A 15,609-nucleotide genomic window follows, 5' to 3' on the forward strand; every position below is an offset into this window, starting at 1 on the left:
AAACTGTTGTGGGCTTAGGGTGTCAAATCAATGCGTTGATAAAAAAAAAAAGTTCCTGCAGGTCCTGGATCCTACCTTTTTGAGATGCTGTATCAGCCATGACTCGGCTGAAGATTAAAAAACTGACACACCAACACAGCTTTTGTAATGGGATTGGAGTCTATGATGTCATGTTAAAGGTTAAGATGTGTTGATATGAAAACTAAAAGATTTAAGAACACTTTATTGATTCTTTTGGGAGAATTTGCTCATGCAGATTGAATACATTGAGCCAATAAGGGTTTGATAATGTCTGACAGCACATTAACTCACCTTGGATGTTGTAAGGGTTGTCTATGACAAAGTTTCCGTTCCAAACCACAGACAGATCCACTGGCAGGTCGCTGATGTCGTTGCCCTCATAGGTGTACTGAAACACAAAACAACAACATCATTAGCATTCATAGTCAAATATCAGCACATAAAACAATCATTTCCTTACACCAATAACATCATTGTAAGACAGTCTTTTAATAAAATATTAAATTGGTAAAAGAGAGACAGATCTGCCAATACCAAGCTCAGTTGAGCTAGCGGCTGGTAGTAATGTCATACCCTGCGGTGCTCACACAGTTGAAGGGCCATAAAAGTGAATGATGAGAGACAGGCTATATTGTGATTTTAACACGCAGCACATCCGCCGCTGCCTGGCAGAGCGCGGAGTTGATTAAGAGATTGGAATCCCCATCACTGTATGACTCATTCCATTCCAGTGATGAATGAAAAGCCTAATATATCTCCAACAATAATATTCTCATCTAATTTCATTTCTGCATCCTGAACTAATAAGAGTTGAAATGTAATTGACTCGTCGGCGGCGTAATCAGTTTTATGGAATGGCTTTAAATGAGACAACAAGCTTCAAAAAGCGGCGGTATGATGGCGGCGTGTTAACTGAAGGAAGAACGGAGAAAGAGCTCTTGCGAGACCCCTCCCAACCAACTCAACAAATAAATTATCAACGATGATTATCACCGGCAAATAAAGCGCAGCTTTAGAAGTTACATCGCCTTCCCAATCATCCCTCACGAACACAAAGCAGCCAAACACTGAGGTAAACACACAATCATCTCATAATACTCATTCATCAGGAGCCCCACACACCCCCCTGATCTGAGACACAGTTTGCATTATTAACTCCTCCATTCATTAGTTGTCTTTCATACAACACAACAAGGATGCTAGATAGCTGTGAGCTGGTAAGACTTGAGATGTTAACCGATCAGTCAAAGGGCGCCCAGTCACTCTCACTACCACTGGTATGGTCACTATCTCCGCTGGCCTCGGGCTCACAGATAGCAGGACTATTCTCTTCTAGTGGAGTGGCGATAAAATCCAATGTGAAAGCCCTGAGCCCGAGGCTACGGGGCCCTCACAGATTGAATCTAGCTACAACTTCGCCACTATGTGATATCACCCACTCCAATGTGATACAGTGAGATTTATCTTGGCATCTGTAATAATAGTGAATTGGAATGTATTTGAGGGGGGAAAAAGGACCAAGAAGTGTGCGTAGAGAAGATAAGAAAATGAGAGGACGCAGCAATGTCACAATGTGTTGAATGGCTGATTAATTCATTCTTCAATTTCTTTCGCGATTGGATGATTTAACATTCAGCGGGCCCTGGAGGCGGAGATGCTGATATCCAAATGAAGGAAGATGTCTCTCAGAAGAACTACTACTTTGCTCTTGGAGTTTATTTTAAGGGGGAAAAATTCTTTCAAAATGTGTTTTTCAGGCACCAAAAGGTGGTGTAATTTATTTAGTAGCCATGAACTATTGAAGAGGAAACTTTTACCCCTGAGTAACTCCACCTGGAAGCTGGGCTGCAGAACACCACACACACACACAAGAAAACTTTTACAGAAAGTTACTGTATATCTGGCTTTAGACTGCACCACAACTAGATCTTCATAAAGCTGAATCAACTGGTCGGCAAATCGCTTACTTGTGCAACAGAAAGTTTGGAGAATGGATTCATCTTTTAACTACTATCCAATAAAAAAAAGAGTGGAAAACTCTCAAGTTCCAGCTTCTTAAATGGGAGGATGTGCTGCTTCTCTTTGACTTATAGAGTAGTGGTGCAACGGTTCAACAAGCCAACGGTTTGCTTTGTATTGCGGTTTTTGGGTCACAGTTTTGGTTTGGTTTGTTTTGCACTTTAGGGTAAGAAAAAACATAACCATTTCCAATGTGTTTGAACCCCAAAATATATAAATAGATTGACTGATAGTAATGAATGATATTTCTACATTTTATGAAGCCATAACACTGATTTTAAGCATGAAATAAGGCAGGCTACTTAATGGTCACATAGGTCTATGTTCAGATATTTGCCTCTTCTATGTCTCTGGCACCTCATCAAATAATGTGTTTAATAGTGGCACAACGGTTCAACATGCCCACGGTTTGGTTTGTACGTCATTGAACGGTTCATTTTTTACGGTTTTCAGTTTTCCATACCTGATATACAGTGTATTAGTAAACTGAACTGTCGACTAAGACCAAAATGACGGATTAGTCGACTAATCAACCAAGAGGGAGCAGCCCTACAACACAGCATGCTACAGTTACTGCAGTGGGCTCATATAGAAAGAGTTAGGTAAGGTTAAGGGTGGCAGGAAGAGGACAACCTGAAAAGTGACAATAATACTGGACAAGAGTGCCGAAAAGAAAGAGGAGAAAAGCGACAAGTGATGGTTAAAAGACTGGAAAACGTTTGGAAAAGGCTGATGGGTCGGAAAGACAGAGGTGGAGTGAGCGGGGACAAGTGGAGCGCAGGGAGCAAAACAAAAAATGAAAAGATGGAGAAAGGAAGGATGAAGTGGGTAAGGAAAAAGAGGTGGAGAGAGGATGATGCAGCAGCAAGGGTGAAGGAGAAATAGCGAGGGCGAGATGGATAGAGAGAGGTGATTGTGTGTTATTCTGTGGACACCATTCATTTACACATGGAATAAGCGGCCGGGGCTGGCCTGTAAGCGCCTGAGCTGGTGGGGGCTAAAGTGAAATTGGCATTTTCAATTTGTTCCCTGACATGTCTGCCTTGGTCTTTTCACACATTCCTCTGCCTCACCCTCTCTCGCAATCCTCCTTTCCAGCCCCTCCTTTTCCTCTCTCTCCCTCTCTCATTATTCCTTCCTTCTACCTCTTTACAAACCTCCTCCCCCATCAATCTCAGTCGGACTTTCTCTCCCCTGGAACGCCCACCGTCAAACAAGGAAATATGGAGCAGATTCCTTTATCGCATATACCAAACATGTCCGGAGAAACACATGTGCACACTGTACTATAAATATGCATTCTGCACACGGGACAGTTTCCAAGAGACGGATGCTGGCGAATGCATCAAAGACGGATCGCGCAGTCTATACAGGAAATAAAAAATGATAAATAAAAACACATGAGAGCACAGGAAGATAAGACACACACACACAACAACGCATGTTTTGTATGTGAGCTATTATTTCTCTCCGCTGAAGTCCAGAGCATATGAACTTTGTCAGTCTTTCCCTCCTTCTCTCCCCCAGGAGACCACCCAGTCTGCCTGGGAACAAGAGCACTTCCTCACCGGGTGGAGATGGAGAGAACATATGAGTGTGTTCGGGTGTGTACATGCATGCGAGGAGACAATGAGAGAGAAGAAAAGGAAGAGGGGAAGAAAAGGACACGCACAGGGACGCTGCACAGAGAACATGTGGATGTAGAGAGAGGAAGAAAGGCAGCAAGATGGAGAGAAAGTGAGGGGAGAAAAACAGATGAGACAGATGAGATAAAACAGAGACTTAAAGGCCAGAGAAGCAAGGAGGGGATAAAGATGATAAGAGAGTGAAAAGAAAGAAGAAAAATAGGGGCGTTATCCAGCCATGGGTAGCTTCGTGTTTGGTAATTGTTCAAGCCGCTGAAGGCTAGGGTTGGGGAAAAAATCAATTCAGCACAGTATTGTGATATTTTGCGTGGCAATATTGTATCAATACACGGACGTCAAGTATCGATGTTTTATTATATAAACTATTAACTTGTTAACAATCCGCCCGCCCGTCGGCAGGCATTATTCTGTCTTTCAGAGGTTGTAGCGGGCTCAGTCTTAAAGCTAGTGTGGCTCAGAGGTAGGGCGGGTCGTCCACCAATCGGAAGGTCGGCGGTTCGATCCCTGGCTCCTCCAGTCCACATGTCGAAGTGTCTTTGGGCAAGATACTTAACCCCAAATTGCTCCCGAATGTGTGAATGTATTTAGATTAGATCCTGATGAGCAGGTTGGCACCTTGCATGCCATCAGTGTATGACTGTGTGTGTGAATGAGTGAATGCTGACATGTAGTTTAAAGCGCTTTGAGTGGTCGGAAGACTAGAAAGGTGCTATATAAATGCAAGTCTATTTATTAATATATCTTATCGCAATACTCAGCATATCGCAAAATGTTTAAGATCGCAATAAGATCATATCGTGACTTAAGCATCATGACAATATCGTATCGTATCGTGGGGCCTCCGGTGATTCCCACCGCTACTGAAGGCGTTTCAAACTTTTAAATATTCTCTTGCCATTAGAGCACTAGACAACATGAAGGCTGTGCACATTCACACACGGTCTCAGAAACAAGCATGGTGGCTCCAAACTGGAAGTGGTCAAAAACCCAAAACAGCAGCAGCCGTAACATTTTATACAAACATTGAATCGCTGCTCGTTAAGAGAAAAAGGCTGCTAATTGTTTTAGTTGGCCAGAATGACAAAATCCAAACTATTCCAGCTCATAATAAAATGTTGGACGGCCTCTCTGTAGAACAGGAGGCCGCACAAGCCAAAACCAGAGCTAAAAAGTTCCTCAGGTGGCAACTCACAAGGCGGGACACTGGAATATTATTTGGACAGAGAGGCAGTTAGTGAGTATGTACAGTATTGAATGGCTTGCTTGTTTTTCCACAACCCATAAGCCCTTCAATCATCCCGTCTCAAACCTCGCAGTTTTCAGCTTCCAGTATTGGCTGGACGTCAGCACAGTCTCGCCATCATTTCAGAGACATGTAATGTCAGACAACAGGAGCTTAAGGACAATTTTCTTCATGTAATTCGCTGCCAAATATGTGGTAAGCTGTATATCGTATCCATTTCTCTATCTCGGTGTCGTTAACTATGTCTTTCCTCGTTGCTCTGTTACGTTCCCTCAGGACTGAAGGCGGGCTACAGTAAAGGACACGGGGTCAAGCTTCCTTCCACTTCCATCCCCGCTTCCTCTGATGACCGGCCAATCAGAGCACGGCGTGATCCCCCTCTGGATCAAATGAGAGGGGCCAATTCCGCTGATAGAGAAATAGATGATAGATGTGCGTGGACCTCTTAACCCCTGCTTTACACCCTGACAACTTGTCTCCCTGAAAAGCTGCACCACACACCACGCTGGAGGTGTGGAGGTGCTGAGAGCCAAAACAACACTGCCTGCCCTCTGTCCGTTTTATTTTTAAATCCATGTTACAGGTATGTGTCTGCACATCCATCCTCAAAAGGGGGGAGTGTGTGTTGAGAGGGGAAGCTGGGATCTGCTTGAGTATGTACCTTCACTCAACAACAACATGAATATTTAGTTAGGGAGAGGTGTGCATGTGCGTGTATGTGTGTTTAATGGGCAGTGGGCGGTAAGGGGGGAGACATAGGAAAGGTTAGGTTATGATCCAAAGCTCATCTCCTCTCATTGCACCAAAGGCTTATTAAACTTTCATACTGGACCAGCGTTGTTGCACACAATACACAGTTCAGGGAATACACACATGCACCTTGGTACATGGTTTATTCACTGCACAGCAGATTCCAATATGAAAATGCAAACATTAAGCGGGTTGCTCTCAAAAGGTCAGGATTTGCATGTGTGAAGGGGAGAGAAAAACTGAAATAGAGCCGCAAAAATCACTATCTTCTATATTCAGTGATTTAATCTCAATATTTCAAACAGTATAGGATGATGGTAACGATCCTTTTGTCTACAGTCTTTGACCCGAGGAGACGTGGAAGGCCTGAAAACAGACTGAAGGTGAGCGGAAAGACAAAAAGTAGGGTTTTTGACAACTATGGAATACTGAAGCAACAGAGAGAGAAAGACACATGAAGCGCTTTTGGACTGGAAGAACTTTTTATTGTGTCCGCAACGCAAGAATTAGGAACAATCGTAGTTCTTAGAACGCCATTTTGAGGGACTTTTTTAGCTCCTATATCAGAGTACGTACTCTCCCAGCACAGGAGGAACCGTGAGTGACGTGAGTGTACGGTGATTTGTCAAACACATGAGCCAATGCAGCACCAGCAACCACCATTTTTTAAAAACCTGTTAGCCTTGTAAACAACAGACAACAGAAAACAGCTCGTAATGAAATAAATGGAAGAAAACACGGACAAATGGGCCGACAGTGAAGTCCTGAAGCTAACTCGTTCATGAGCAGATACCCACTGAGTCAAAGAACAAGAGAGACGCTGCTCAAGGAGCTAACCTAGTAGCAGAAAGGCTAACCCAGTAGCACAAAGCACACCCACTAAGCTGAAGAACGATAACCGATTCTAAATAAGAGTGAAGAAGAACAGTGAAATGGCAGCAAAACCAAATAAATTACATAAAAAGTGTGAAACAATAACGGAAATATTAAATACATAAAAGCAGGAGGAGAGACGTAACGTTGCCCCACAACATTCTCTCAGCAGAAAACTGCCGAAGCGAGCCAGCTGGACCTCGTGTCACTGAAAAGTGAAGGAGGGGAGGGGAGGCGAGGATAGATGGATGGAGAAGGAGGGGTGAAGGAAGGCAGGTATGAAGTAGCAGCAACGGGTACCTTCTGTGAGGGTCACAGCCTGATAATTAGTCATGTTGAAGGAGTGCGCGAGCCGGACGGCTAAAAATACCGAACTAGCCCAGGGCAGGCCCGTACCTGGGATAGAGTAGGTTACTCTCCTCCTCTTCCCTCCCTCCCTGGCTCTCTCAAGGTGACGACGTCAGTTATCAAAAATTACGACCTGACAGAACACATCTTTCAAAATCAGATTATTCTAGATTTAAAATGGTTTTGTGACGCAGCTTTAACAGAAGTCACATTGGAGACGCTGCAAAAGAAAAGTAGAGGACAGACACTGAATGTGTTTTGGCAGTCTACGTCAACGTATAGACACAGCAATGCCCTTTTATACACACACACAAGTTCCAGGCAGATATGGCTTCCTAATCAAGGATCAAGTGGTAATCCTTCCTATAGCTTAGCGCGCGCGTGTGTGTGTGTGTGTGTGTGTGTGTACTGTATGTGTGAGGTCAGGCAACGTGGAATCAGCCCTCGCTCATAATAGGGGCCTGTTAGCCAGTGCTAATCGCTAATGCTAACAGGATTGGAGGGCACGGCCGGACCCAGTTACCCAGCTTATCTCTTGGACGCACACACACAAACACACACACATGTGTGCACACATGCCTCGCACACATACTTTCTTCATTGATGGAAAGAGAAAAGAGAGAGAGGGGAGGGGGAGAAAAGTGCTGGCTGGAGGGAAAAATAATGCTGCCATCGCCAGTGTTTCTTATTTTCCAGCCTACGCATTAAGCTAGTGTAAGCTTACTAGACTTCTCCCCGGACAAAAGCCTGATTTCTGGTCGTTTGCAGAAACGTCCATATTTTCTATATCCTCGCCCTTTTCCCCCCCCTCTGTCAACTCATGCCATTCTTCTGGTGGCCGTTCTCCCCTCGCAAACTCCACCGCTCTGACACACTACTGCTTTTTTCTGCAAGCCACCAACCAGCTACATCTATTCACTCAAACATATGACTGCAGTACCGCACCATCTCTGCTAAACAACACACATGAAACAAGAGGAGACATTAAAGGATTGTCACTGACGGAGCTACAAAACTAAGATGAGAACAATTTACACATTTTTCAACTGGCTGGCGTCGTTTGGTGTGAAATTTCGATGGATCTTGCTGTGTCTCAATTTGCATACTTCTGTACTTACGCTTGCTATCTTTAGTGCAAAAGTGCGTTAACACATTGAGAAATATGGCAAAATGCAGTGCACTTCTCACAGATTTTTATTAATTTTAACACCACTAATTTATTTAACACATTAATGCAACTTGTGATTTTTAGGTTGAAGCGGGCTATGTTTTAAAGCTAGAGTGAAGATACTGGCACCATATTAACTAGAATGAAACCTAAGGAATACATTGGTACCAACCATGTCATACTAGTTTGTCATGAAGGAGGCTAAATAACACTCCGAACTTGCGCTAAATTCTGGCGAGGAAAAAACAGTCATGGCCATTTGTAAAGGGGTCCCTTGACCTCTGACCTCAAGATATGGGAATGAAAATGGGTTCTCTGGGTACCCACGAGTCTCCCCTTTACAGAAATGCCCAGTTTATGATAATCACATACAGTTTGGGGCAAGTCATAGTCAAGTCAGCACACTGACAGCTGTTGTTTCCTGTTGGGCTTCAGTTTGCCATGTTATGATTTGAGCATATTATCTATTATGCAGTACCTGAGAGGTTTTCAGCACAATATTTTCCCTTGTTTTGTGTTGATAATTGATTTCCAATAATATATAGGGAAACTTGGTTAAATCACTGCTGATATCAACCAACATACCAACTACTGTATGGATTTAAAACAGCCCCAGATGCATTCAGATGGAGAGACATGGAGGCAGTCAGAGATCCTCCCTCTGGTTTAACCACTTTCTCTCCGCTCCTCTCTTCTCATCAGGCTAATAACACGAGACTCTTGCTATGACAATTAATTCGCTCCCCTCGCCCGTCAATCCATCACACAGAGCTGAACACATTGAAGGGTGGAGCACTGCGCAGAAGATTTAGAGTAAAGGTTACAGATTGCAGAGATACAAGGGGAGAGACAGAAATGAGAAATAGATGACGAGAGAGAGGTGGAGGATGGGTGGAGGAGCTGGCATATGTTGATAGCTGAGCAGCAATTAATTCTTATTTATCCAGGACAGGAGCGTGGGAGTGCTGCTCTTCACCTGTCAGAGGGGAGGGGAGGCAGCGAGCCAATGACGGGACAGAGATGAAGAGTAGGGAGGAGGAAGGAGGAGATGGAGACAGGTAGATGACTGGGAGAGAGGGAGGGTTGGAGAATGAAGGAATGTACGTGGAAGCGCCCTCTCTCTCTTCCTCCCCTCACTTTCATCTGCTTCATAGGAAGATGGATCGCATAGCAGTGTGTGTAAACAGGAACAGACTGTTACCGAGTAAATGTGCATATTTAGTGTGAGCACGAGCAAATGCACGAAACCTCATTGAATTCTCACAATCTCCCTGACACAAAGCAAGCGCAATGTCATGCCCTCGAATCTAAATGGGATCAGTGCTGTCTGAGGTATCGCATGATTTGGGAACAAAGTAAAGGAACAACGAAATGTCCTCAATCTGCAGCTCTCTAGCAAATAAAATCCAGTGAATTTCCCCCATTTCAATCCACACACACACACACACGCACACACACACACATACCGGCACAGTCTGCAAGCCAATTAAAACAGTGTCAGTGTGTGCTGTGGCTGACTGCGGTGGCAGGTCTAGTGTTTATATCTCATTAAGCTGTGCCAGGCCATGCCAGACCAGGCTGTACCATGCTCCGCTGCGCCTACCCTCCACCGACCAGCGCCAAGGCCCTCATTAGCCTCGTCTCTGCCACCTTTAGAACTGTGTGTGTGGGAATGTATGTGTGTGTGTTCAAAATGACTGGATTTTTTTCGATATAAATTAAAAATGTAAGTTTTTTAACAGTCAGTTACATCTTTTAACAAATCCCATAAACTCTGGAAAGTCTACAAAAAGTTCAGCGCTGTGCTTCATGTCTCTCTCTCACACACACACACACATTATGTAGGAGTGTGTGACACTATTAGACCAGTGTGGTTTGTGTTAACCGCTCTCCCTGCAGACATGTTTGGCCTCTTCTCTAGACCTCTATTTGCTCCGTCTATCAATTTATTCATCCATCTATCCATCTTTCTTGTCCGCCATCCTTCTCTCATTTCCCATCGGGAAGGGAGCAGATTATTTGTCCTCCAAACTCTCCCTCTGTACGGTGTCATTGCACTCTTCCTCTTTCCCTCCTCGTCCTCCATCTATCTTGTTGCTGCCTCTCTTTCTCTGCCTCCAAACTTCCTTGCCTTTCTTTTACTTCCCTTCCTCACCCTGCTCTCCTTCTCTCTTTTCCTTCTCCGAATCTGTATGGCTGCTTTCCCCTTGCTGCTGTCTTCCTGTGTGTGTGTGTGCATGAGCTCAAACACACACACACACAGGAGCGTCCGTCTCCGCTGCCCGACTGCAATTCATCATCATTTTATCTGCCTTAATTGGATGCCATCAGGACCCCTGATACTTCCCATTTCTCCTTTAACAAACAGCTGCTCTCTCCGCACACAGAAGAATAACACACCCTATCCCAAACTAGATTTTCTCCTCCTGCCCCTGTGTCTGCTTTTGCTTTTTTTTTTTTTCTCTCGCTGGTGAAGGAGTGAGAGAAAGAGGGTGATGGAGTGGCCGAGTGGTTTATCAGACGGAAGGTAATGGTGTACGGCCTGCGCTGATATTATCTGTCCTCTCGTTCCTGCCCTCCAGGGAGAAACAAGAAAGAGGGATAAAGAAGGAGAGAGAGAGAGGGGAGGGGAATGGAGACACTGAAGTACAAATGGGGGAAAAAAGCTAAGACCAGGAGGAGATAAAGGAACGGAGAGAGGAAAATTCTCGAATAGTTCAATTCTCTGCTCTTCAAACGACGCCCAGCTGCGCTCCGTCAGCCTCGCTGACCTCAGAGCGTGTGGTCATTTATGTGCGCGAGCGTTGTGTGTACATGTGTTTATTCGCTCCCATGGCCCCGCTGGCGCTCTGAGCACAACTTCCCAGCCCACAGCTCAGCATCTTATTGTCCTTTGCACCTTCACCTCCAGCCTCTGATTGGCCCACACACACACAGCAGGAAGTGGCCTGGGCCGGGTCAGAGAACCGAAAAGGAACCGACGCAGACACCAGCTTGTTGTTTTGGTTGCTGCTGACCGGAGTTAACTGCTACCATAAGGCCTGGCGGATGGCTCCGTATGTGTCAGTGGTAATGTGGGCTCGTTTGGCACTAAGAAATATGGAGAGGACTCTTTTTTTTTTTTTTTTTTTTTACAAAATGAACTGTGTTTTTTTTCCTCCAGTTAACTCGCTATAGGACCTTGGACAATCTGCCATTTCATCAACTTTCACAGGTTCCAAAAAATGCTGAATTATGTTTGGCTCAGTACCCGACTTCAAAAGTGAGAAAGTATGTGAAGAACCATATTTTTTTCAAAGTATGTAGAGCTTTGTGCAAATTTAAAACCCTTACCCACGAACGTGTGATTCTTCAAACACCTCTCAACACCTTGGTTATTGTGTGGCCTACTTGTTTCATGTCTCTGCTTGCAAAAGACAACCTTTCTCCAACACTGCATTCTTTCTCATGTCTTGTGATACGCTTGCTCTTTCCCCTTTGGGATCAGCTGGTATGTACAGTAACCTTATACAGAAATACCATGCCGTCAATATTTCTCCTCCCTATAAGCAGATATGGACAGTCGATACCCAACGAGCTTAGTATGGAGCTGACGTTACGCTCTCGTATATCATGTGTGTCACATATACAGTAGGCTATTGACAACCTCCTGTTAGGCAATACTATATAAGAGTATTGAGTTATTACGGTGACTGTAAAAGGAATAAAGTATGGGAAACTGGAGTTTAAACATGATCCGACAGTGGATATCCTGAATATCCTGTGGATAGTTCTCATCTTTTGGATAGTGTGATGATATTGTATGAAAGAGAGGAGAATGAGTTTTGGCCTCAGGGGAGACTTTTGAGCTGATTTTCTCCCTCACACCCTCTCATCTCTTTTCCCCCCCTCTGTTCTCTTTAATATCACTCTCCCTTTCACTTTTCTCCATTCATCTCACCTGAAATTGTGTACTTCGCTCCAATTTCTCTAGTCTATCTCATCTCCATTTTTTGCCGTTTACACTATCTAGTATAAAGTCTCTTCCTGTCGTTTTTTTCCCATCCTGATTCCTTTACTCGTCTGCATTCATCCTTACCTCCGTCATCTCCACCTCGAGGTATTCTGTCCTTTCTCTGTCCTGCTCCCATTGGCGATTTCAGACTCTTTTTAGGGGTGCTCAAGCACACCTAAATTTCATCTAAGCACCCTTAAAAAATAATTATCAAACCATCCAAGACCCGCGGGATCGACGGCGATCCCGGCCGACATTACTGTCTTTAAGAGGCTGTAGCGGGATCAGTCTTAGAGCTAGAGTGAAGATATTGGTATCATATGAAACTAGAAAACCTCAGGAATCCATTTGTCATGTTAGTTTGTAGGGAGGCAAAAAAACGCTCCAAAGTTATGCGGAATTTTGGCGAGGGAAAACTGGCATGGCGATTTTCAAAGGGGTACCTTGACCTCTGACCTCAAGACATAAAGACATTTCCAATAGAGTTGTTCCGATACCGATACCAGTATCAGAAATGCATCCGATACTGCCCAAAATTTGGGAACGGGTATCTGCGAGTACGCCAGTCTATGCACCAATCCGATACAATCATTTATTAACCCAGAAAATTTTTTACTTGTTTAACAGGAAATTAATTCTTCTTTGCCGCTCCAAAACAGTAGCCTTCACTCAGGGCTTCCACTTGCAACCACTGTCCACTATCCACACATGGTCAGTAGTAAACAGTTGTTAAATAATACGAATAATAACTATATATTTTTTTTATTACCACGGTATCGGATTCGTACTCAGTATCGGCCGATATCGCAAATTCAGGTATCAGAATTGGTATCAGGAAGGAAAAAATTATATCAGACCATCTCTAATTTCCACCTTAACTTGATGCAGAAAAGGGAGAAATTGGTGCATAAACATTCAACAGAATGCTGGAAGTGAAGCATTTGATGCTTAAAATGTCCTGGGGGAGGACCTACAGACCCCCAGCTTAATATATGTCCACTCCAATGTTGAAACAAAACATTCGCCCTTGACTGTAGTCTACACGTCACATTAGGGGCTGAGCCCCCCTAAAGGTCCGATCCGAGAATCGCCCCTGCCCGCTCCTCTCCGTTATTACTTTATAGAAATTCTCGCCGCAGATCTCTCGTCTCTGCCCTTGTCCTCGTCTTTCCTACAACAAGTGAGTGAGTGTATGTCAGTTTGACACAGTGGTAAACACTTATGTGTATCTCAAACACAAGGCTAAACTGTGGATTAGCACCCCTGTGTTTATCTCATTGATTAGCCGGCCCCCCTACCCAACTGTCTTCATGCGGTGGTATAATGAAACAGCCAAACACACACCCACACACACACACACACACACACACACACACACACACACACACACACACACACACACACACACACACAGCTATCCTGGGATCCATAGCCTGAGGCATATTGAAGGATGCACATGTGCACACGCGCGCACAGACACTGATTAACCCCCATCCCCATAGCTGTGTGCCTACAAACCGAGGCGGCAGCGTGTGTGTGTGTACGCGGCATAACAGATGAAGTCTATTTCTACTGCAGAGTCATACATGATTCATTGAGTTGGTGCTGAACACTGTCAAAGTAGGAACAAACATGGAGGGCTGCGCATGAAGAGTGGAGATATGAAGGTCTATAAACGGATAAACTAATATTTAAGACCCCTCATTCTTTTGAAATACTGCTCCGGAGCTATAATAAGACACTCATTCTAATAATTCATGACACATAATTACGCTCATAAGCTCCGGCCGTGGATGAATTATGCCTTAATGGCAAGTTCATGCAGCTGGCACCTTTTTTCATCCACTGAATCTAAACCACCGTCTCGTCTCATGTAGACTTGCACGCACGCACGCGCCGCGTCGATATCTTACCGCGCAGTCAAGTTGGCACGGCTAATTGCTAACAAGGGCTAAGCGCTGACAGCCCAAGGCTAATTGCTGCTAGCATGTCTGCTTTGTGGACATCAAATGGAGAAATTCAGCTTTTGGCTGGGGCTGGGCTTTGCAGCTGATTAGCACTGGCCTTGCAGCTACAATAAACAGTCAATAAACAGACATCTCTGTGGAGAGACAACCCTATCGCTAGCTAATTAGCCCCTGCCTTCACAAACAACTTGCTAGCGTGAGCCAGCACCTGAAGACTGCCCGTCGATACCGACAGAATCAAATGCGGCGCTAGGTGTCACAGCGGCTATACAGCGAGCTATACAGCTAAACAGAGACTGCTGCTGTAAACGTGTGTCTGCTACATGACTGCATATACTTGTGACTGTTACGACAAGGTGTAGCATAAAGAGAGGTTGGTAAATCTCCTCAAGGTGCTACAGCTTATTAGCCAGACATGACGACTTTGAGATGTTTCTATTTTATTTTAATCTGTCAAAGATTTTCTTCCATGTGCGACCACGTTGTGGTGACGGCCGCAACACCCTCATCTAAAAACAAAATGAACAGCTCTCATCCCATGTCGGCTTTGTTGCATTATATGTCGAGATCGAAATAGACGGGGACACGCGAGCAGACGAGAGAAGATGAGGAAAGTAGGGAATAGCAGGAAGAAGAAAGTATGACAGACGGAGGGATGGGAGAAGGAGGAGGAAGGGGGTTGCAGAGAGAAAGATGAGCTGTACAGGCAGAGAGAGAAAGGGAGAGAAAGAGGTATAGAGTGGAGGTGTAAACATGATCAATCCGCTCCCAACTAGGTTCAGAGACAGACTTCCTCTTCACATTTTCAGCCTCAGTGAAGCGCAACGCTAGCTACCTCTTATCTGTCACGCTAGTTTGAAGCCTCACAAACATATACACACACACATATACACCACCATATTTCAACACGCAGAACAGGCACGGATCCACATGCATAAACTCCTCTGCCTACCTGTAAATCCTCTACATACACACACACACAAATTCTGATTAGAAAACTTGTGCAAAAAAACATCCTTGAGGACACTTTAATCCGGCGACTCATCCCTACCAGCCACAAATACATGAAAAAAAATCATAGAAGCACAGAACAAAACTCTGACCACTGCAGCTCCACACTCGATCAATGATATAAATGACGCATCGCGTGGTGATGATCTGTCATGATTTCAACCAGTGCACACTCTACCTGGGAAGATTCCCCCACAATGAAGGTTTATCATAAATGTGTGTCAATTCAAACATGGCGAACTCTTGACGTCAGTTGCTATTTGCCAACGATCAGTTCAGTGTGGGAGGATCAGCACTGGATCATTTATCTAGATTGTGAGCGAGCCAGTGTCCAAGTGGCGCGCGGTGATCTGTCAGGACAATGAGCATGTTAGTGTCCACTCCAAAGTGGTCATTAGATGTAGGAGGCCATTATTTAAACCCTGACCGAGTCAATGTCCTTACTGGGATCATGATTTACTTACCTAGTGGCATTGATTAGGTGAAGAGTAATAGTGCTGAATGACTATGCTTTTAGCCGATACAAGATTCAAAGTATCACTCGTGATCCAGTCTATACAGCAGTCAGT

At 44.5% G+C, this 15,609-nt stretch overlaps 1 protein-coding gene across 1 annotated transcript in view; it reads right to left on the bottom strand.

Moving 5' to 3' along the window:
• plxna1b (plexin A1b) overlaps window positions 1-15,609 on the bottom strand; it is a 229,691-nt gene that overhangs the window by 57,421 nt on the left and 156,661 nt on the right. The window contains 1 exon segment of the mRNA XM_074629397.1: window positions 313-409. Coding sequence (XP_074485498.1) covers window positions 313-409 — 97 coding nt within the window.

Source organism: Sebastes fasciatus, chromosome 1 (assembly GCF_043250625.1).
Source record: "Sebastes fasciatus isolate fSebFas1 chromosome 1, fSebFas1.pri, whole genome shotgun sequence".
Taxonomy (NCBI): Eukaryota; Metazoa; Chordata; class Actinopteri; order Perciformes; family Sebastidae; genus Sebastes; species Sebastes fasciatus.